This window comes from Buceros rhinoceros, unplaced genomic scaffold (assembly GCF_000710305.1).
Source record: "Buceros rhinoceros silvestris isolate BGI_N320 unplaced genomic scaffold, ASM71030v1 scaffold15664, whole genome shotgun sequence".
NCBI lineage: Eukaryota > Metazoa > Chordata > Aves > Bucerotiformes > Bucerotidae > Buceros > Buceros rhinoceros.
In genome coordinates, this window is record NW_010410381.1 from 142547 (window position 1) to 166802 (window position 24256).

General features: G+C 42.9%; 1 protein-coding gene across 1 annotated transcript in view; it reads left to right on the forward strand.

The window, feature by feature from the left end:
• IGF1R (insulin-like growth factor 1 receptor) overlaps positions 1-24256 on the forward strand; it is a gene marked incomplete at its 5' end in the record, with an annotated part of 174932 nt that overhangs the window by 141394 nt on the left and 9282 nt on the right. The window contains 14 exons of the mRNA XM_010135605.1: positions 1314-1528; positions 3503-3629; positions 4248-4486; positions 4930-5097; positions 5305-5509; positions 9673-9959; positions 11424-11560; positions 11893-12052; positions 13119-13224; positions 14591-14661; positions 16883-17112; positions 17782-17892; positions 19917-20076; positions 21744-21873. Of these exons, the coding sequence (XP_010133907.1) occupies positions 1314-1528; positions 3503-3629; positions 4248-4486; positions 4930-5097; positions 5305-5509; positions 9673-9959; positions 11424-11560; positions 11893-12052; positions 13119-13224; positions 14591-14661; positions 16883-17112; positions 17782-17892; positions 19917-20076; positions 21744-21873 (2346 nt within the window). The remainder of the gene's footprint in view (positions 1-1313; positions 1529-3502; positions 3630-4247; positions 4487-4929; positions 5098-5304; positions 5510-9672; positions 9960-11423; positions 11561-11892; positions 12053-13118; positions 13225-14590; positions 14662-16882; positions 17113-17781; positions 17893-19916; positions 20077-21743; positions 21874-24256) is intronic.

Here is a 24256-nt window from a genome sequence, read left to right on the forward strand (position 1 = left end):
TTCCCTACAGTGAATCTTTTATTCTTTCCATGCTATCTTCCTTGGCATCCTGATTTTTCCACAGCTGTTAGAGCCAAAGTCTGATACAATCTTTATTTATAACTTTATTTATAACTGGAGCCCTAAGTGCACTCTGGTTGCCCTGTGCTCCACTTTTCACGCTAAGCAGTGCTGTACCTCTCCTGTGATTGAGACTGTATGTAGCCCTTCAAATATGGTTTCCCTGGTGCTTTGAATGGTGCCAGAACAACTTCTGCTAATTTATACTTTGACTGTGTATACGAACTCTCAGGACCTCTTTGCCTTGCCTCAGGTGGCTGCTCCAGCTTGTGCAGATGGCTTTAACGTATGAGCTGCATCACTCCCAACTCTGTCCCAGTCACTGTGCAGTTGTGTAAAGCACCAGTTGTGCTCGATTTACTTCATTTATTCACACTCTTGAAAGCTTTTAGTACAAGAGTTCTCTCCAGTGTCTCAGCAGAAGTGACACAATAGTGAGCAGGAGACTGGCTAGGCTGTGATTAAATATTTAAGATGGTTTCTGTAGTTGCAGAGCCACATCTCTGTTTATTGTGTTCAATCTTCTTGGGTCTCTGAAAAGCTTAGTTGCTGTCACTCAGCTAATTATGGTGAAGTGTCAGGTTTCCAGCAGTGCACAGGGGGATGCAGGCATTTTAGTCATCAGTTACAGAGTAATAGGTGCCTCAGATAAACACGGTGTTTCGTGATGTCTGTCAAGTCCCACATGCAGTTTAGCATCCTTGTTTTTTCCTGGCAAGATGCATTTAAAGCACGAACATGTATGTGCTCCCTTGTCAGCTGAGCACATTCTTCTCAGCATCCGTCTGAGGTGGTACCAGCTGTATCGACTTCATTAGCAGTCAGGCCAGACAGCTGTATTCATGACTGTGTGTTATTGTCAGAACTGCCCCATGCTTTTCCTTCCAAGAATATGTAAGGTTATTGCTTCTCATTTGCCACAAAATGGGAAGTCCAGTTTAGAGACCTGTTGTTCAGAGGATGTGAGTTTATATTGCTCATAGCAGCTCCTGTACAATTGCTAAAATACATGTTGGAGTGGGCTTTACATGGTGTGATGTCAGCCTGACAGTGCTGTCTTGCAGTCATTTCCCTGCCCTCTGACCAGAGTGAGCATTCAGGGAAAACTTGCTCCATGGGAGAGAGGGAAATCCTTCATTCTGCTGAACACCAATTTGAAGTAATAAGAGGAAACAGTGTTCTAAAGTTTTCTTATGTTAAGGAATTCTTGGCTGGAATTGGCTGTGAATTAAAACTAATATTTTTCCTTCTAGGAATTACTCCTTCTACGTGCTTGACAACCACAATCTTCAGCAGCTGTGGGACTGGAACCATCATAACTTGACGATCAAGGAGGGGAAAATGTACTTTGCGTTTAATCCTAAACTCTGTGTTTCTGAGATTTACCGTATGGAGGAAGTTTCAGGAACAAAGGGACGACAGAGCAAAGGAGATATAAATCCAAGGAACAATGGGGAGAGAGCCTCTTGTAAGTAAACAAAAAAAGTCTCAAGGCAAACTGCATAGGAGGGTGTCACAAAAAAAAACGCAAAACCCAACACACTACCGTGTTGCTGACCATTACAGTACTCAAGAGTTTAGAAATTACAGCGGCCTTTCAGTCATTCTACTTGTCCAGTTTTTAGAAAGTAGCTCTGAAAGTATGTTCGCAGGCATGGAAAATTCTGTGGTTACATAGTCACTGTCTCATCTGTGAAAACCAATTGATGAAGACGGCTGCTTTCCAAACACCCTTTTTTTTGTGACAGCAGCAGCATGTAGCAATGGGAACATCCCTGGGAAATGAGAAATAAAATTGAGTGTTTTGGCATATCCAACGAGGAGCAGTTTCTCTGTTTCCTTTGCAGACATAGGTACATCATTGTAGGTATTTTCCACTCTGATATCCACTGTTCCTTGATACTAAGGAGGTTGCTGAATAACAATTCCATAGACACCACAACAAACTGTTTCTGTTACATTCAAACTTCTCTTTGGCTCCTGCGAAATATTGTACCTTGTTGTAAACTCAGTTTTCTGTGCTGTATTTTCAAGTTGCTTGCTTTCGAATTGAGAACACTTTAGTGTTCTACCGTACTCCTGAACGTCAGCGTCTCTGCATTTCATTTTGGATTCAACAACAATTATTGGAAAGTCTTCTTTTGGCTTCAGTGGTCTGCACATCACGTCTCTAGGTGTAACCAGCACACTTAAAAGCAATCTCTCATCTACGAATTAAAACAACAGAATGTTTACAAATTTGGCTGCATCCTCCAACTCTTAGAACTGACAATGCATTTTTTCTTCGGTCTATTTGTGGTGTTCTTGGAGCTGAGTAAATTAAAATGGATCTTGTGTCCAAGTCAAGTCCCCTTGTTCTGGATGGTGTTTACAAAACTGGGACACGTACTCCACTGAATGTCTCTTTAGGCGTGATGCATAAATGCAGATGGCATAGATCCTCGTTGTAAGCACACTCCTTTCTTTGCACATTCAATAGAGCAAAGGCTTGCAGTCCTGGAGGAGTTACAGACACACAGCCAGTCCTTACTACCACTGAGGCTAGTGCCAGCCGCTGCCTGTGTTTTTAAAAAACCATTACAGAAAGCTTTCTGACTCTGAGAAGGGGAAAAGAATCAACAAAAGCTAGACTGCCTTTGAAAAGATAGCACCAATAGTGCCAGTGTACATGAGGGTGAAAACCTCTTTATTTTCAGAGGCTTCTATGGAACATTAGAAACCAACTCACAGTTGACACTTAGAACGCAATTTCTTCAACCAAGAGTTAAGTTTTTAAAATGCTATTTTGTTCTGGATTCGAAAGCTCAGTGAGCTGGTAGTGGGAAGCCATTCATTTCAAAGCTGCCGGCTTCCCTCCAGCTCTGTTTAGAAGAGTAGCTGGAAGCTGCTGCCATCAAATGGTTGTGCTGTATATGAACTGAGTTTTGGAGTTCTTGGTCCAGCCTCTTATGGGTAGAAATGTGAACTCCTTTGTCCTCCCCATGTTCCCCAGAAAAACAAACTGTAGTTGTCAAACATTGTCCTGGAAAGTGAGAACACAGAGGCTGGATACTGCTCTGTGTGTGCATTGGAGTTGGGTGATGAATTTAGTGCTTCTAAACCAGTCCTGTGAATAAACAGGACTTCATTCCTTGCTCAGGGAGAGTCTGAAGTAGATTTCAAGAGCTTTCTGATGATGCATTACAAGAAAATCTGCGTCAGAGAAAATAATAACAAGGAGCTCCAGCATATTGTAGAATGATTGCCAAGGTCACTGCTTCCCATTAAGCACTCAAATGCAGCAGGATGAAATCCGAAGCCCTATGGAGCAGAGGGCCATTGGGTGCTGTGGTGTCACACCTACTGGAAAGGCTAACTCGCTAAATCTGGTACCTTAGAAACAGCAAAAACTAAGAGGGAGTGTGGAGCTAACACCGTCACGTCCCGTTCTTTTGTATTGCAGGTGAAAGCCACATTCTGCGTTTTGTTTCCAACACTACACACAAGAATCGGATTAAACTAACATGGGAACGGTATCGCCCTCCAGATTATAGAGATCTCATTAGCTTCACTGTTTACTACAAAGAAGCGTAAGTAGATGTTGTCAGAGACTAACTGGGGCAGTCCAGGAGGTATAGGCAGTTCTATTCCGATGGATATCCCATCCAGTTTACATACCTTACTGTTTTGTTCAAATTATTTTCCTGATGGAGCACAAGCCTCTTTTAAAAAGAAGATTGTTTTGATTGGAACCTATAAATGGATTCCAAATCCATCAGGAAGTTTCAAATTTGGGAAAAAAAAAAAAAAAGAGGGTGGGAGATCAATGGCTTGGCTGTTCTCAAGGGTCTCATTTGGAGCTTTTCAAGTCACGTCATGTTTACCGAGATCTTTTCCTTCTCTAGAGAGCATCACAGATCCGGAGTTTGCCCTGTCACCTTGGTGACAGGTCTGCTCTGAGTTTGGGGTTATTTAGTTTCTATGGCTTTGCTAATATTAATCCTAATTTCTTGGGATCATCCCTGCCTTTGCACATCCTTGTATCGTCTCAGTTTTAAAACAGTGAAAAATACAAACAAGCGCACTAGTAACTCTCCAGGCAGTGTGGAGCTGTGAAAGGGAGGTTCACAATGCTGTTAAGGACGTACGGACATACATCGTCATGTATTTTGGAGAAAATAAGTATTTTTTTTCTTTTAATATTTCAGACCATTCAAAAATGTGACAGAATACGATGGGCAAGATGCGTGTGGCTCCAATAGCTGGAACATGGTCGATGTCGACCTGCCACCGAACAAAGAGAACAATCCTGGAATTCTGCTGCAGGGATTGAAACCTTGGACTCAATATGCTATTTATGTCAAGGCTGTGACCCTCACAATGATGGAAAACCATCATATTCATGGAGCAAAAAGTGAAATTGTGTATATACGAACCAATGCTGCAGGTGAGATCCTGGGCTCTTGGGTAGGAGGTTGATAACACTGAACCTATCCTAATTATATCATTATGCAGGTTCTCTTGTTAATACAGAAATTGATGTGCAGATGATGTGCATAATGCTAAAAAGTTCCAGTAATTACGAGAGCAGAATTAAGATTTGAATTAAAACTCTGTGGTTGTTCAGACATTATTTTCATTGGCAACTATGGGAGTTTTTTGGAGTTAGGATTTCAGACTTTGTTCCATTGGTGATGGTGAATTTAAGAACAGCTTTAGATTGGGACTGTAGGTGGTTGCAGCTGAGCCCTGAGTTGTTAGTGGGGCATCTTTTCTTTGAAATAGGATGGTGTTTTTTCTTGCAGGGTAGAAATGGATTGGGCTTGCATGGAAATACACTGTAGAGTGCTCTAGATTTAAATTCCTTCCTTTCCTTTTTTCCCCCTCCAGTTCCATCCATTCCCTTGGACGTTATTTCAGCATCCAACTCTTCATCCCAACTGATTGTGAAATGGAATCCTCCCTCTCTTCCCAACGGCAACCTCTCATACTACATCGTACGGTGGCAGCAGCAACCTCAGGACAGTTACCTGTACAGACACAATTACTGCTCCAAAGGTAGGAAAACGAAACGTGGTTGTGTTGAAATCCTGTGACTTCCCTGCCCAGTGCACTTTCCTGACAAGAGCTGAAGCCTGTGCGCCGCCTCACAACTCTTGTGTATAACAGCAAGTAGAAGGGAGCAGGGAAACATGGATTGTTGCTGTATTTATAATACAGAGAGGAAGCAAACGAGCCACCTCTGCTCTTTTTTTTTTTTTTAAGATAAAGTCCCAATTCGAAGATATGCTGATGGGACCATTGATACAGAGGAAGCTACTGAACCCACCAAGCCAGAGGGCTGTGGGGGAGAAAAAGGACCTTGTTGTGCTTGTCCCAAGACAGAGGCAGAAAAGCAAGCTGAGAAAGAGGAAGCAGAGTACCGAAAAGTCTTTGAGAACTTCCTTCACAACTCCATCTTTGTCCCCAGGTAATGGGTTTTGGACACTTCCTTTTGGCAAGTGGGGCTAATAATTTAATTTTTTAACACTTCCTAGAGCTGAGGCTTTCTGGACATGAAAGATTATGTCAGTAAGACCTGAAACACATAAACACTGCCTTTCCCTTTATTTGAGACAATCCACAGCTTTACTTTGCAGTTTTCTTACTCATTTTCATCTCTTTCTCTCGGTTTCAGCCAGTAGTAAGGGTTCTTGCCTATATTGCTCAAGGACTTTAGTGGTGGTTTCTTTTCAGAGTCAAGAGTCTCTTGAGAAGCTCTTTGTCTCTAAGGGTTTTGGAGATGAGCAACACGTGGCAGACAAAGGATTTCAGATGTGATCTTTCTCTAAATAGCTGTTTAAGTGCTTGCGTTCCCAAGCTGAAGATTTACTTGCCTTGGAAATTGAGGGCATAGTCACCTCGCAGATCTGAAACTGGTCTTCTTGTCTCACTGCGCTAATTGCAAAGGTTTCCTGGGGCTGTGCTGCAGAGAAGTATTAAATACACCCACTCCTCCGTCGTAAACACTACCGCTTACACATCAAATGGAATGGTAATGATTTTATGCTGCAACATGGAGTAGATACTTCTGAATTAATTGGCGATTTTGATCCTTGAATTTCCAAGGATCCTTCATGTAAGCTGCTCTTCCTTTGGATAATTGGATCCTGGGTGTATAGCTGTTATGGTATGATCTATAAGCAATCAAATTTGTCATGCAACTTATCTCCTTGTCTCTGGCAGGTGAAGTTTATGGTGAGGTCTTGTGTTTGAGGACTTGAAGTGTGGCATTGCTGCTCATTAAAACTGATTTATATCGCCCTTCATTGTGATATTTTTGGACAACAAAGATGTGTTGGATTGCCTTGTTTGGGACTTGCTTCTTAGCTTTACCCAAGAAATGAGGAACTGAATACTGCCTCTCTTCGGAAGTGCTACATGTTGTATCTGAGCTGTGTTGAGTCACATTTAGCATTTGTGGTTCCCTGCTGATGCTGAGAACCAGCAGCATAGATGAGGTACAGAGACGTAACAGCCGCCGTGCCTGGCCGGGGTGTAATTCCTGAGCAATGTGAACTCTTCTAAATGTGATCTGAGTTTGAACTGTATGAAATAGCACAGCAGGGAGTTTCGAACGGCATGTGACAGGTCTAAACTAACCGAAAGTCTGTTGCAAAGGAAGTTTTTTATTTCACTACAGATTTGTCATTTAAAATGTATCCTCTCAAATTTTCATGCCTTCCCTCTCTCCCAAAGGAAGTTCATAGAACCTTGAACTCAGTAACAAATATGCTGACCAGTTTCACAAAGAAATTCCTGAAAGCTTGTCCCTTTTTTCTTAACCTGCTGACATAAGGGTGTGTTCTGTAACAGCAGGGGCTGATAAGGTACAAGGTTGCATTGCTAGGCAAAGTTACAGAGACGGTATGTCAGGAAATTAAAGGTTGTGAGCTAGTGAGACATTTCCATGGGACAAATCTAAGCAGCTCATTACTTGCCAATGCCTTTTTTTTTTTCCGTTTCCCAAGGGAGAAGTTAATTAATGTGTTAATGCAAGCCTCCATAGTACTGTTTGTTTCTGGTGTTCTACCTGTCTCCAGGACATTATGAAAGAGGTGCAGCACGGAGTACAGCGTGAAAACATTTGACCGGGTGGTTTTAAGGTCATTTAAAAAGCCTCTTGATCTAATCTTCTGAATGACCCATGTGTATTACTGCAGTGGTGAGGTAGATTTCAAACATGAGGACTCTGGTTAGTCTTGAAGAGATGCTTACTACCACAAGAGAATGGACGAGTTATTCTTCAGGTTCTTTGGTTTCTCTGAGTAGGGTGAGACGGGCTGTGTGTGTAGTAAAAGATATCTGAGAACTAGCATTAAAATTGCCATAAAATACGAGAACAGTTAGCTCTTACATTAAATGACCCACACTTTCTTCTTAATTTCAGTTTGACTTTTTATAGTGTTATTTTTAATTATTCTCTTGCGTTTCTCTTCCTTTCTGTCCATTAACAGAACGGATGAATTTTCATGGTTTTATCTCTAGACATTTCCTTGGATGTTTTTTTTTTTGTCTTTCTCTGCCTTTAACAAAAACAGGATGCTGCTTGACCAAAAAAGCAATGGTGTCAAATCTTTCGATGTTTTAATCATGTTTGCCTTGTGGTTTTCCTGCGGGTCTTTTTCCTTTCCTGATAGGACTGTAGTTTCAACCAAGTTTTGTGTTGCTTGCTTTCTGTTTTGCCCCAAAGGCAAGATAGGACCGTACTTCCCCCTGCCTACCCCCAGATACCACAAAGAGTTGAAACTTCATGCATCTTGTAAAAGCAGTGATAGATAAAGTCATGCCTTTTGGGTTCTTGCAGGGGTGCGTGCTTTTATGGTTGATTGAAAATGAACTTACTTTCACTGATTTTATCACAAAATCTGCGAAAATGTTCATCAGGTCAGTGCTGGGCATCCCGTGTGCTTCCGACAGTTCAAAAATATGTTCCTTCCACTGAGCTAAAGTAGTAGATGAATACTCATCCTAAGCAAGGTGAATAGGTTTAGTAGCTTCCACAAATACCAGTGTCGAGGAGGCGCAAGTGCTTACAGCTGTGGAACACCCTCATGCTCCACTGACAAGTTAAAGCATTCGCTCTTAACGTTGCTTAAAACAATTCCTCAGTAACAGGAAGTTTCTTTCCTTGTCTTCATTTATTTCTGTGCTGTGGTTTACATGGCATTTGAGAGTGTCAAAACGACTACTCAAGACATAGTAAGAGGATTTTGGAAAATCTTGTAGCAAACTGCTAAAAAACCCCAAATTCATCCAACCTCTGCCAGAAGATTTCAAAACCAAGTCAGGCTGTTTTTGGCTCTCTCTGCAGCGTGCTGTTTTGTGGCTCAGTGTACTAAGACGGTGTATTTGACAGTGAATTAGCTTCTTCTGTTGAGTCATCTTCCTGTTGTGTGTTTGAAGGAGGTCTTATTTGCCTGGCTGGTAACTCGTGCTCTGATGGAAATGTGTTAGACCTCGCCTTTGACCTTGGCAGCCATTGCCCTGACCAGGGGCAGAATGGGCGCTGGCCAAGGGATTTCAGGTGGGGTAGGATTCACGCCAAACTGGCTTCTGTAGTGTGACTCCTGTTCCATCCTTTACCTCCCCTGGCACATGGCTTTCCAGGGGTGAGCAGTCCTGCAGACTCTAGAGACCAGGAGGGCAGGAGCCGGAAACGCCAGCTTGCCCTGTGTCGTCAGTGCTGCTGTGCAAAACAGCTCTGGATCTGACACACGGCCAAGTGACAAGTCTAACGTGTGACAGTCATGTGTTGGTTAGCTAATACTATCCACATGTTTGTAAGAGTATTTTCATACTGATGCTTGTACTGATACTCAGGCCCGTCCGCTACAACAGTTTCTTAGGCTGGAGAAGGTAATAGTGTCACTGTAAATGCAAGTTTTAACTCTGCATAAATTTCGCAGAGATGCTCGTAAGGCAAAGCCCAGTTGCTCGGTGAACTCTTTGCTTTACACAATATTAGTACCGCGTTTTCTGGTATAGAAAGACTGTTCCTTTGCAGAGCTATGGTTTGGGTGAGAGAAGCAGAGATACACAAATGACTACCCATCAGTGGTGATTAACATTCATCGTCTTCAGCTGCCTTCCAGGTTTCATTTCTCAGTGCAGAGCATTCAAAGTTCTGTAACTTCACTGCAACTGAAAGAAAGTTAAGCCTACTGAGAGTTCGCTTTGCTAATCCAGCTTTTCCCCCTAACCTTTTCAACCTTTAACATCTGATTTTTATTTTAAGTGTCAACATTACTTTCATTTGATACAAATCTAGGGTACTTACTGAATAGCGGTGAAGCCATTTTTGCTGTTTGGTTTCTTGTGTGAGGTCAGAAGTTTGCACGTTTATGTTGGGGCTCAGTCTGAGCTTCAGAGTTTTGGTTGGTTTCTGACAAAAAGAGAGAGTAATAGGATGTGATGACATGCTGCAGGTTCAGATTAAGAGAAAGCTTTTGTCTTGCTTTGTTGTTTCTTTGATTTAGCTTTTTTAATAGGGCTACCTATTTTACTGGGGGTTTTTGGACATTTTTCCTGGAGCTGGAGAAAAAGTGTGTTTTCACTAGAGACCATTTCTGTACCCGTCTGTTTGCTCCACAGACCTGATCGGAAGCGGAGGGACGTGTTTCGAATCGCAAATGCCACTTTGGCCACTCGAAACAGAAATGTGACTGGGACAGATCACTTCACCAATGTTTCTGATGCAGAGGAGAGCGAGGTGGAATACCCGTTTTTTGAGACCAAAGTGGATGGCAAGGAGAGAACTGTGATCTCCCATCTCCAGCCTTTTACTCTTTACCGCATCGATATTCACAGCTGCAACCATGAAGCTGACACACTTGGTTGTAGCGCTTCCAACTTCGTCTTTGCAAGAACTATGCCTTCAGGTATGCTCTCACAAGTGTAAAGCCTTGTTTTATTTTCTGGGGAGAGATCGATCTCAGGGAGGACAGACTCTCCAAAACCAGTTAGAAAAACATTGGGGTATCATTAAAAAAAAAAAAAAAAAAAGAAAAAAAAACGGAAAAAAAATAAAAAAAAAACTCAAAACCATTTCTAAAAAACTTTGGGTATTCTTTAAAAAAAAAAAAAAAGAAAAAAAAAAGGCAAGAAAATTAATTGGCACTGTATAAACCATTGATACAGGAGTTTAATGTCCTTGACTGGTGTCTTGTGTTGCTGAGTGATAAATATTGAGTCTGCCCCATGATCTGGAGAAAGGTGGAAGTGCAGGTGTTGATGACCAAGTTAATTATGGGAAAATCTGTTGCCCAGTGCTAAAGGTGATAACCCCAGACACGGTGGGTTGAAAGGTTTTATTCATCAGTTCCCTGTATGCTGAATGGAGACGGGAAAATCTCTCTGCGAATGTTTAGTTTTGCTGTGTTCACTCTGAACTGTTTGCAGATGTTAGAGAGTTTTGCTGGTGGGAATGTTTGCCAAATGTTTCTTCTGTCGCAGAATGACCATGCGTTTGTCCAGCCTGGAAACAGGAGGAGTACTGTGCTGCTTTGTGCCCAGTCGCTGGCATTTACAGCACTTCAAATAGGAAACATTGAATGCTGTGCCCGTGTTTGGGGCTTTTACAGATTGCACTTCTGAGAAGAATAGAGATGATTTCAGTGTAAGCTCATATGCATCCAGCAAAGAGCTTCTGACTCCAGCAGATGTCTGGGAATATTTGATGCAGAATGGTAGCAATTTTGTTTTGTTTCTGGAAGGAAAGACTATCATAATACAGGTCCAGCTGTGTCAGTAAAACAGAAAAAAAAATTGCTTTTTTCAAGGAAATAAGGAAATCTGTGAGATCAGGGAAAAGGAAATAAGTGTTCCCAGATTTTTAGCACAAGGCTCTGAAAATTAAGGGCTAAAAAATTCTGTTTTGTTCTAAACCTAACAACTGTGTTTTTGAAGAAGTGGTCCTTTTTCTTTGACTGAAAGCTCCTTCATATTCCTGTTCAGTTTTGAATAAACCAGGTAAAATCACCAGGAATGACAGGAATAAAGCCTATGGGGTGAGGAAGGGGATGTCAGTGGGGCAGACCTGGTGCGTTTACAGCCGCTTACAGACAGGGCGCTGTTGGCAGCGTTTGGTGGGAATCGCTGCCTGCATTGTTGTGGTGGGAAGTTTGGAAGGGAGAACCAGATGTTGATAAACAGGTTTTTTGGCACACTGAGCACAGTGACTAACACAGCCCGTACCCCGTGATGCTCTCGCTATACACTGCACTGTCTTTCTGGGAGCCAACAGTTCAGATTCTGCTAAGGGCTCCAGCAGGCCCCCGGCCCCTGGTTAAGTTCCTGTTTCAGTCAGGGGCGTTCTTCTCACATCACTTGTAAATGTTTTACAGAGGGAGCAGATAACATTCCAGGAACAGTAGCATGGGAAGCAAAAGAAGAAAATACTGTCTACTTGAAGTGGTCAGAGCCTGCAAATCCAAATGGGCTGATCCTGATGTACGAAATCAAATATGGGCAGCATGGAGAGGTGAGGATTTCACACTTCTGTCGAGAGTTACTGCTGGTAACTAACTTACGCATGTATTGGATCTCTCTTCACATGTTTCTGTGCAGTGCTGCAGACCGAAAGTAAAAACTGTGATTTCAGACACCCAGCACCACCCAGCATGCCCTTTCTTTGTTTCATGTATTCTGCCAGTTTTCAAATTCCACATATCTCCTTCAGGTGTTTGACAGAAAAACTGCTCAGATGGGGCTTTTACCTATAAAAATCAGCTTATCGTGCACCTATATTGTTTTCTTAGGAATGAAGGAATGTGAAGATACTAACATGAACTGTAAATCACTTTTTTCTTCTAGGAGAAGCGGGAGTGTGTTTCCAGACAGGAATACAAGAAGCTTGGAGGAGCTAAACTAACTCACCTGAACCCTGGAAACTATTCTGCTAGGGTTCAGGCCACCTCGTTAGCTGGAAACGGGTCATGGACAGAGCCAGTCTCTTTCTATGTCCAACCCAAATGTAAGATGATTGTTTGTTGGCTGTGTCAAACTGGGGCACTATTGTCTTTTTATTAATTCCTGACGTTTATGCATGTAGTTGGGCGTATGAGCCTCTTGCTCGCACTCTGAATGCTCCTCTTACTTGCTGATGCTTCTTTGAAACTCTTCTTTGTCCCATATTTTTTGGCAAGTGTTGACAACCAGAAGGTGTATCTGAGGCACGGTCCTTTTCTTGCATGCATTGTGTGTGTATGGGAGGTGCAACCAGGTGGTGAGTGTGTAGAACATACTGCTGTGGCTTCCTGTGATGTACAACCTTGTTGGGAATGTAATATTAGCCATAACAGCATGGAGCTGGATTGTACAAAACCTGGTGTAATAAGGCAAACCTGCTTTAAATTGCGAAAGAATAGAGAAAACAAATAATTTGTTTAGATGTTTGGCTGGCAGGTTTTTTTAAACACCAAGGTGCTTTTTCACATGACCAAGTGGCATTTGATAAAGATAACGCCCTGATGAAAGGGTGATGCTGGTCCTGACAATGGGTGAATTTATATTTTGGAGGAACCACCACCATAGGATGCACAGACACCCTCCCAAGACCTCCTGTATTTAGTTGTTTCTAGAGCAGATATATCTACAGAAAACTGGAGCTCCAGCTTCCATTCTTCTTTGGTTTTCCAATTGCTGGACTTCAAAGAACTTGAAGTAAAGAGCAGCAGGTGTATATTCTGAATATAAGCATAAGCAATTGCAGGATGAACAAAAGATGGAAAGAGGTGAATGTGCAAGTGAACAATTACGTATTGTTCACTGAGGAATGTAAGTCCTTGAGCATAACGTGTGAAAACAAACCCCGGACAGACACTGTTCCATACAAAATTAATGCTTTTCACTGTCTGTTTTCTTGTTCCGCTCATCTGCAGTCAGGGAGTGTTTCCGAGTACATTTTTCCACAGCAGACAAGAAAATGAGTACTTTGATTTCTTCCCTGTGTGGAAATACACCGAGCGGGTGTTGAATGTTTCTTTGTTAATGGAGTTTTTACAGAAACCCTGATACAATTGTTTTCTTGTTGGTTGCAGCAGCAGACTATGGAAACTTCCTGCACTTGATAATTGTGCTCCCTATTGCTTTGCTGCTCATCGTTGGGGGATTCCTGATCATGCTGTATGTCTTTAACAAAAAGAGGTGAGTTGCACATGCTTGTGGTTAGTGCTGCAGGAGGGGAAAGTTTATTTTCAAATCTGTGCCCATGGAGCAAGCTAGAAATTAAAAAGGGAAATGGCATTCAGAGGACTCGAGAAGCTAAAGTCGATTCTGTCGTGTTGCTGTGTAAAAGGAGGCGGTTTAGAGTTACCAGCAAGCATCTGGCTGCTGCTTGAGATATGAAGAGGCTTTTTATTACAGTGTCATGTGAAAGGGAAGAGGAGGGCTCGTCAGGAACATATCCACTGCGACAGTGGTGGCAGACACTGAACCTGTGTGCTCAGAAGATATGACTGAAATACGGGTCAAGATAAATCGTGAAAACTTTGTATTTAGATTAATTTCATTTCTTAGATTCTAGAGGTTTTTTGAAGTCTTTACATCCACTTAAAAAATGACATGCTGGACAGAGCAGCCTAGGGGACTGCTCCATGGATCTGTTTTCCTCAGTTTTGTTCTTTGTGACTAGTGATTTTTTGTTTTTTATTTCATTGAAATACATAATGAGATCTTAATAGAAGTCGGTGCAAATGTTCTAGTTATGGAGGGTTTTTATTACAGTCGTATAAATGATACTCACTGAGTACCCTGTTATTTCCAACTCTGATTCTTTTGTGTGCAGATAGTAGTGCCAGTTCTCCTCAAGCCCTCCAGAAAGGGCTTTGTATCTAGTGAAGTACAATACCTGCTTGGCCTCCCCTTGGGCTCTCCCGGGTGAAATGCCTGGTAACTCATCCTTCTCTAAACCGTTGGTCTAGCCCACAGGAACGTTTTGTCTTTGATTTTTCTGAGGTCTGATTGATAATTTTATTTCCACAGCCTCCCTCATGCAAAAGCTGTTGCAGTGATGAATAAATATGTCTTATTCTGAAAATCACCCCAGGAAAATCGGGGGGGACAGTGGGACTGTGTGTGTTTTAAAATAAAATACTAGAAACACTTATGAAACAGTTGAGTGGAATTCTCCGTTAAAAATCTTTGCTTAGATGGCTTCTCTCCCACAGTAAAGCACATGGAGTACATTCTCAGCCACGGGTCCCCTTGGTGTATCACCATACGGCTGCCTTCCTAAAAGGAAGTTTACCCAGCAGCTAAAAGTACCTTGTGTTTGCATGTTCCTACCACTGATTTGGTGTAGAGAAGACAGCAGGTTTCCTGGGAAAGCTATTCTGGGCTGTTTTCCTGTTGATTATGTGAGGTAGGGTAAGAACTTGGGTTGTCCCCTTTATCCGAACAGCTCTCCACATACAGTAAATAATATTCTGTGGTTGAGCAAACAGTGGAAAAGCTGTGTGGTGTGAAATTTACTTAGGTTTAAAGATTAAAGAAGAAAAAAATATTTCAACAGGAACAGTGACAGACTGGGCAATGGAGTACTTTACGCTTCTGTGAACCCCGAGTACTTCAGTGCTTCAGATGGTAAGTGTGGCCTCACTCTTCTGATGCTTTTACTTACGTATGTTCTGGTTGTGCCTGACCCTGAAAGATAAAGCTCTAAAAGGAATGTTGTAAAACCACTTTTTCTCTTCGTTTTAGTAGCACAGCCGTGGAATCCATCATTGGTAATATGTACATGTCACCTGTCTACTGAAACTTCGGAGCTTTTGAAATTTTTCCTGTAGTTTATTCAGCAGAGGCATATTTGGCTACATTAGTTTCGCTTGCAGATTGCCATCTACTCATCCAGTCACGTTTTCACGGCAGTGAAGCAAGAATTGATGAATTTATCGTCTTTCACGTTTGCTGTTTTAAGCCCTATTCTGACCTATTGGAACAAACCCACCGCTTGTTTCTATGCACTTCTCGTGTGGGAAATAGTAACGCTTACAAAACCAATATTGTCTCCTCATTCCCATCCCAGTAAAACTCTCAACACCTTTTCACAGTTAGTGCAGAGCACCCTTGTGGGCTTCCAGACAAGCAGAAATTGTGCTAGAATGAGCACGGATGTTTAATGTCACCCATGTTAGTGTCTTGTAATGTCTGGGGTGTAGGAAATCCCATTTTTCTCTAGCTGGCAAAATGGGGTTTTAAAACTGTCCTGATGTATTTGCGACTGACGTATATATTAGGCACTGATAGCATTCAGAGGTATTGGACTGTGGCAGTGCTTGGATCCCAGCTGGTGTATTTGTGTTGAGTGCTCTGGTAACAGAGTTGGAATAATGGTACTTCTGAAGTCATTTGTGGGGTTTTGGGGCAACATCCTTATTTTCTTACAATTTTCTGTGGAGACACAATGTGGATAATGCTCAAGTGATTAAAACCATCCAGGAAATAATTCTTTAAAACAAAATTGCTGTCCCTAGGGCAGCGTGCTGCCTGGGTTGGTTGGTTTTGCTCTCTCTATTGTTTTCCTGTACTTCACTATCACAGGAGGTTGTGCCTGCTAATGGTGTCAATGAGCTCCTTGCCAGTTCTTGTGTTGGCTGTCCCAGAGAAGCAGCAGGGGCTGAATGAGCCTGGCAGTCCAGGGATCCTCAGCTGTGTGTCTCAGAAAGCCTGTGTGCTGGGATTGCTGTGGAATGGAGAGCCCTGGAAATTCAGCTTTCCGGCTAAATGATTTGTTTAAGAAAGAATAAAATACGAAAAGCAACTCTGTTCCTACGGGAACCAACTTGCTAGATAATTAATTCCCCACCACCCCCACCCCCGAGGTGTGTTTTGTCTGCAGTGAGCGTGAGCCCATGCTATACCGATTATGTATGTGCAGGAGGATATCAGAACAGCAGATGAATTTCCTCGAGGCATCAGTTCTTCTGTTTATGGTTTAGCCTGCTGCTGTTGATGTAGACTTCTTGACAAAATAGTGTTTCCAAAAGCCCCTGGGAGGCTGATGGTTTAGCCAGAGAGGCAGCGGACTGTTTTACTGTTATTTTTTCTAGCATTACCGTTAGGGTTAAAGGTCTGTCAATGCTCATGCTATAATCCTCTATTTTTGCATTCTGTGATTTCACACATCCACAGCATGTGACACAACTGTCCCCTCATTTGGTGACTGATAAGCAGCAGCATCAGTGACTACTCAGATGTCTTCTTGCCTGAGGCAGTCCTCCCTCCCAGCAGTCACCTTCTGAGATCTCTCTTCTGCCTCAGATCAAAAACTTGCAGCAGCAACTTCTGCTTTACTGGTGCAGCAGTGTGTGTGCAAGCGATCAGAATAGTTTCATGCACAGAGCCTTCTAGATCAGAGTGTCTGTTTCCCTCTAGTCATGAAATCAATCTCTTAATGGAGAACACAGCAGACACTAAACTGATACGGATGAGCAAGTATGTTTGATGCTATCTGGAAGAACTAGAACACCAAGGATGCCGAGAAAAGCTCAAGCCTAAAGTGTTGATTCAAGCTTCCCTTCCCCCTGGTTTTGTGCTTTGAGTTTCCTTGTTTCTGACCCATTAGCTCAGTACTATAGTGAGGCCACTGTAAGTCCATCTGCACATTTCCTTTAAGATTTATTTGTGTGTCAAGCATCACCTGTCTCTGTATGGGAAAGACCATTTGTGTCCATTGCGCAAGGTCTCACCGTTGTGTCTGGTGGTTTTTACGTTAAAACTCTTTGGGCAGTTGGTATCATAAAGCGGTGAGTGATCGCACCACTTTCAGAAGTGGAATGTCATGGCCTGTTCTTTGTTTCCTTAGTGTATGTTCCAGATGAATGGGAGGTGCCCCGTGAGAAGATCACCATGTGTCGGGAGCTTGGGCAGGGCTCCTTTGGAATGGTGTACGAGGGAATAGCCAAGGGAGTGGTGAAGGATGAGCCAGAGACCAGGGTGGCCATCAAGACTGTCAATGAGTCTGCAAGCATGCGTGAGAGGATCGAGTTCTTAAATGAGGCCTCGGTGATGAAGGAGTTCAATTGTCACCATGTGGTAAGTCGTGAAAGCGTAGTGAGGCTGCGATTCCTAGAGCCGTGGCCCTTACTGGCCTGAGGGTGCTCAGGGCGTGTCTTCACTGACTTAAGTGGGAGCCTCAGGTTTTACCTTCAGCTCTGCACAGCTTTGTAATACTATTGTGAAACAGGAGTCAGAGTGTGGAACCAAATCTACTTTCAGACCTTTCCCACAGGCTCACGGTGTTTGGGGCTACATATCAACATGAATAAATAAATGATTACTTGTTGGTGTATCATTCTAGCAGAAATTAGAACTGTGAAAAATATGCTACTCTCTCTGGGAAACTTAGCAGCTGAAACCCAGCTGCAGCACTATCGTGTGGGAAATTCTCTAACTAGCCTCTGTTTTATTAACTCTAACCAAAACAGTAACCATGTGTGGACTAACCCCTTTTATCCAACCACGGTGCCTTAAGAGATGTGTGCTGTCTGTGTGACAGAGACACTACCCAATCGCCATGTAGCTAGTCGGGTGGACAAGAGTCTGTAAATTGAGATGTATTGTAAATAGTAAACGAGCACAATTCCTAACCATATTGGTGTCCGTATTGTGACTCGGACTCTGTCCGTAGAAGGGACCCTGCAACAATTACTACAGTTCAGTTAGTCTTTATTTGTAACTCAAAGTTTGGTTTTCCTCTTCCAGGTTCGGTTGCTCGGTGTTGTTTCTCAGGGCCAACCTACGCTGGTTATCATGGAGCTGATGACACGGGGGGACCTCAAAAGTTACCTGAGATCATTGAGGCCAGACACAGAGGTGAGTCATGAGCTGCTGGATGTTTTTTTATTTCTTCAGTTAATTCATCTTGAACAAAACAGTGTTACATTGGAAGCAGCAGGCAATTAGCCTTTCTTGCCCTCCTCCTTAAGCTCCAAGAACAAAAGATGAGCTGTTCTGTCACCTGCAACACCTTTCTCCCTGAGGTAGCTATTGCAAATAGCCCAGTGTACTGCATGGAGTATGTCCTTTCTTCTGTTACTGAGTCCTGTTTTCCAGATTTAAATTAAATCTCTTGTCTGCTCTAATTTCTCATAAAAAAAAATGGCTGTTTGCAGCACGTGTGTTAGGATGATTGTTTTGTGTTGTATATCCTGCCTGTTGCCTCTGCCGATAATCTAGTATCCTGGCAAATATGCATACTCTAATATGTAGGCCATCAGTTTAACAGCTAAAATTGTCACGTATGATACAGGGTCTGAAGGATAATGATGACACGTGGGTCACTTTCCACTGAAATCATAGCAGTATATGTAGAAAATGAGCTCAGCAGCTTTTGCCCTTGATCTAGAAATTCTGATGTGAATAGCTTCAAGGGAGAGAACATGAATTCAGTATGTGCACAGGAGAATGACTGTGGTACGAGTGGAGGCATTGCTTGTAGCAAGAGCAGATTGCTTAAGCAATTGGGTACAGAAAATAATCGCACGGAATAGAGGGTTCAGGAAATATCGATAAGACTGTGGACTGTAAAGGCTTGACTAGCATTTTTGGTTATTATTGTTTCAAGTTATATTAGATGGTTTTGGTTGAATTCAACAAACTTCATAAAAGGGACAGTGACATAATATAGGAATTACCGTATGATGAGCTCTGTGCTTGGCTTTTGTGTTGTAAGCTGCTGCTCTCCAGAGCAGCCTGTGATAGGCCTGTGCCAGAATTCCCTGTGTTGCTTGATGTGCAGTGTACAGAGTTGAGGGAAGTCCTCTGAGGACCGCTATGAGGAGGAAGGCAGGATACCTCGATGAAGTGTGGATGGAGGGCTTGCACCATCCAGCTCCCATAGAGGTCTCTTCCTCCTGGGAATTCAACTTGCACTGGTCCTTCTGGGCTTTCCTGGTTGTATCTTCCTGACTCCCATAGGGTTTGTTGCATTCAGCTCTTGGGGGCCTGGCAGTGGTGGGTATGGCTCATTATCTCAATACGAAGTAGCGCAGTTTGAAAGTGACAGCGGGACTGGATGTGAACGCTTTCCAGGGAAGGTGGGTAAGGGATGTTTGGTCTTCGGATGGGGATCTGATAAAGCTCAGTGACTTTATCTGTGTGCTTTAGGGTCTTTGTCAGCAGTAGCATTCAGCGTGTGGGGCCATGGGTTTGGTTACTGTGTTAGTGATGATCGTCCAAGGGCTGTAAAGCTTAGACATTTGTACTGGTAGGGGATAGTGGGACCTATCTGATTGTGTGTAAATACCTCAACTCCCTCATGCATGAGACTGAGGATGGCAGAAGTGATATATCCCTGGGTGCTGAGGAGTGAATTTGCTGCAGAAGAAATTGTCCCATAAGCTTTTCTCCTATTTACAAATAGAAGTAATTCAAGAGGCATCTGGTTATGGAGGAGTGGGGAACAGGAAATAAAATCATTTAACATATTCTGTTTATCTGTGAGGGTGGTAAAACAGTAGAAATCTCTAAAATAAGCCCTCTGCTACCTATCTCAGACCTTGGGTGGCAGAAGGATGGACGTTTAAACTCCATAGGTGTAAGATAACATTCTTACACCAAAAAGCCTTTCAGGCTTCTACTCCCTAAAGTAGAATGGCCAGTTAGGAAAGAGCTATGTGGGAGTTGTGTTTGTAACCCAGCTTGATCTGGCCAGTTTTCCCACTAAGCAGATGCTATGGTGTGCATAGTCGTGAGTTTCTGTTTAGCCTGGATCATGTCAGGCTGAATTGTGGTAATGCCATTTAATAAATAAATAAATTGCTATGTTACAGTTTGATGCGGAAATAGTTACTTTTTTCTTCCCCCGTAACCTGTTTCATCTCCCTGATCTTGCTCAGAGTAATCCTGGCCAGACACCTCCAACTCTGAAGAAGATGATTCAGATGGCAGGAGAGATTGCTGATGGGATGGCATACCTCAACGCCAACAAATTTGTTCACAGAGACCTTGCTGCGAGAAACTGCATGGTGGCAGAAGACTTCACAGTGAAAATCGGAGGTGCGCTTTCTTCACCTCCACACAAATGGAAAACACCGTCGTGAAAGTTGGCATCCTAGAGGGCATTTCAGTTTCTTGAAAGCTGTTTGAAAGATCTTTTAAAATTTAGCTCAAGCTTAAGTTTCTGCAGAATGAAATATGTTCCTTATGAAGGCTTGCTGTGATTTAAGACCTGTGAGCAGTCAGCACTGAGTTGAAGCCCTTGGAATACCTCTCCTTGCCTCTGTTCCAGTGAGAGAAGAGTAGAGCATGTGGGTTTAAAAAGAGCTGGGGAAGCAGTGACGGGAGGTGCAGACGCTGCAGGCATCTGGGTGGATGGCGTAGTTAACACTGGTGTGTCATTCGCTTCTCTGTTAATGCGCAAAAATAATTCCACCTCCTGTTTATTGATTCAAGAATAAGAATTTAAGGCTTATTTTGAAGTGTATCTGGTTTGGAAGTGGAATGTAAGGCTTGACTTCAGCTGGGTGCTTTCCAGTCTGAACTGGAGTTCTGCTTTCCAGACAACAGAATGGCTTTTCTTCTGCTCTGCTGTTAGAACATCGCTTTTTTTTCTTCCCTTCCCCATCCCTCCAAAATAGTGTCAGATGAGTTTTTTCAGACTTCTCTCCAGAGAGAGTGATTTTAAGCTTTTGGCTGTTTTTGAGTTGTGCATATTAAAATAACATGTACAGCAACAGCCTTCTGCTGTAGGAAACTAATTCTTTTTCTCTGAGCTTAACTCAGCTATTTTGATAATTTGTGTAAGTAATCCTGTCATTTGGGAGAAAGAAAAAATTATTTCATTTTGAGCCAGTTAATTAGGAAATATGATCTTTGGGGGATTTTGTGCATTTTCTGCAGGTTTAGGGGAAGTCAGCCTGAATCCTTCCCATTCCAGTTTTCTCACCCCTCCTCCTCCCACCAGCATGGTTTACAGTTCTTTGAACTGAAGATGGTACGTTTCTTCCCTTCAGCGTGGCACATGGTTACCCCAAAAGCATTTTGTGACCTGTGCTGCATTGCTCCCGTTCATGTACCGGTGTCGAAAAATCCTTCACGTAGAAACACTTTTGGAGCATCTTGAGTGGAATACGCTGACTCAGACTGTTGAGATCTCGCAGGGAGAGCTTTATGCTCCGCTACCCTGGGCTTGCTGCATATCTGTTTCTTATTTGCATGACATTTTTAAAGACTTTTCCACCAGGCCCAAGTCACCCTAGTGTGTGGGAGAGGTGGAATGGCTGCACAGATGGGTGTTCTAGTCATAATCACTGAGGGTACCAGTGTCCCTAGCAGACAAGGAACGGGAGTGATCAGTGGTCAGTCGCTCGTCCAGGGCTGATAATGATGACACCTGTCGACTGGCAATAACAACTGTTCTCTTTTCACTGCACTTTTCCCAGAAGATAAGGGGCAGCTGCAGGTCTGTATTGCCAAAAGGGGTTTTGCCCTCGGTCCGCGATGTTAGCAGACAGCATATAATACTAGAGTTGATGCCACTAGATTTGTTGGGAGGGAAAGTAACCAGCCCTAAGGCAGCGGGTGAAGTGCCTGCAAGGTGTCGTGGTAACAGATTGCAGAGTCTTTGCACCAAACCATGATTCTCTGCTGGCTACAAAGGCTTGTAGTAAGGAGAAATGGTCATGACTTGATCATGCAAACTCAAAACATTTATACCTTCCTAGATTTTGGCATGACAAGAGATATCTACGAGACAGATTATTACCGTAAAGGAGGAAAAGGTTTGCTGCCCGTCCGCTGGATGTCCCCAGAGTCACTGAAAGATGGAGTCTTCACGACGCACTCCGATGTCTGGTAACAAAAAAGGGGCTCTGGAAAACTGTTCTAGCCCCTCTTCTTTTTAGCCTCTTCTCTTGTTGTTGTAGTCTTAACTAAGTCTGCTGCTGCTCCTGCCCCTTCAAAGGTAACTTTCCTTTTCCACTGTGAAGGATTCAGCTTTGTGTTTCATATTTCCATGGCAAAATCAAGAACTCTTGAGGTTAAATTAATCTCTCAGAGACAGCAGAATTAAACAGATTTCTAAAACTGGAGGTGGTAGCGTGTTTCCTGCTGCAGGTTGTAAGATGAGTTGTGCGTTGAAAAACATTGCCTTCACCCGGAAGAGCAAGTTAATCATTTTTCAAATTACTCTCCTTCAAGAAAAGCGTTAGAAGTTGCCAGGAATATAGAAAGTATCAGTGCTGACCTGCTTTTCTATCAAAACCTTCTGTGTAAATAACTCGACTTTCCTGCAGACGGTTTGTGTACACCAGGAGGTTTTTTCTTGGGAGTTCTCCCTCGTGTGTCTCCTTCTGCATGTGGAGCTTTGTTTGCTCTATATACTGCAGGATGCAGAAACAGGTTTTTCTGTAAAAGCCCATTGCCTAGTTGCTCTGTTAGTGAAATTTTTAATAGAGGCATTCAGGAAATTTCAAAGTACATTTCTTAGAAGAAATAATACTCTGGAACAATTCCACCACACCCTTCATCCCCTCCCCCCTCAGCTTTTGCAGAGAGGTAGGGAGGACTTGGCAGAGGATGAACGTGTACTGGCAAAACCTCTACTCTGTCTTTTATGGTTTCTCTGCCTTCCTAACAAGATGTTTTTACTGCTGATCTGTTACAGAATTGGCAGCTGATTGCCTCCAAATGTCTAGAAGTCACTAGGAATGGTATTTTCGTAGTAAACTGCATTTTCTTCACACAGCCTGAGGGTTTTGGAGTCAGTAGACTGTAGTCCACGGCATCAGTTTTGAGTGAAAGGTTCATAGGAAGAATTAAGTAGCAAGTGAAAAGCAATACACCAGAATGTTTCTTAAAATCATTTGCTTTTGGCTAGTAACTTATTTATGAATCCCGTAACCCTCAAACCTGGAGACAGGTGAAAATAACCACTTTGAGTTGAAGGGGAAGCCCCGTATCAGCCATTTGCCTATTGGAACAAGCACGTGCTTTTCACACTCCCTCTGCAGTGTAAGAATTTTGTGACTTGTAGTGGCTTCACAAAGCAGGCAGAATATCATTGGAAAATCCCCAGATGTAGAACTGTGTGAGCCTGGGGTGAAGAGCTGGCAGACCTGCCTGTTCTTGCCACACAACAGTAACTTTTAAGTCCAGCCGTTGTTATCAAAAGCGGACGGCAGTGGATGAGGTGTTCAGCTTTGGTGACGCACTCTGCTTCTTCCACACACGCTTTCCTTTCCACCTGTAACTGCTTAGTGACGTTGTTGTTCAAACATAACTCAAATGCCAAACAAAAAACCCCACAGGTGTGACGCCAAATCGAGCGTCAGAAGTAAATCAGTGCTCTAGTTGTTGCAGGAAGTACGTGAGTTCACTGTGGACAATTGTTTGGTGTTAACAAGAGTTGGCATTCATCAGTCACTCAGGCCAAAGCAGGGCTGAGCAAACAGTACTGCGGTTTGTCACAGGACAGCCGGGGCGAAATACCCTGGCCAGAAGTCACAGCAAGGAGAGGAGCTTACTGATTGTAAGGTTGGATAACGTAAGAGGAGGAGGGGTAAAATCTGACAGGTTTTACTCGAAAGCACAGAAAGGAGAAAAGTGCTCTGTGGAGAGGAGGAGGACCACAGCTCTCATCACTATTTCAGACAGCTCCTCCTTGGGATGGTTTGTCACCTTAACTGTTAGAAGTGGCTTACTCTGAAATGTGGTTCACATAGGTGTACTCTGGAGGTACAGAAAACCTGGTTCAACATGAGGAATGTGCTGTTTGTTTAGAACTTGTATATGTTTGTGATGTATCCACAGCTACAGTTTGAGATATTGCAGTCTGCTTCCAAATGTAGTGGAGCCTGGCTTACCACTGTCATGAAACACTATCTATTTACTCCATCTGCTTCTGGCCAAAAGGATCATTCCAGTTTACTTCTCAATTACTTTTAGACCAAATGCTTCATGCCAGGAAAAGTTAACTGACTCCTTTTATTGGTCCAGATTTGGAAGTTGCTTCATACAAACCATGTAGCTTGGCTGTTTCGGGGGCCATTTATTTTCATCTAACAGTAAAAAATGCTGAGATTGTTTTTCCTGCCTCTTTGGTAGGATATTGTGACATCTGGTTCCATGTTCTTCGAGATAAGTTTTAGAAGCCAAAATGTCAAAAAGACAAAACTGTGTGAGTGGTCAGCGTCCAAGATTTATAAGCTGTAAGGTGAAATGGCAAACTGCGGAAAGA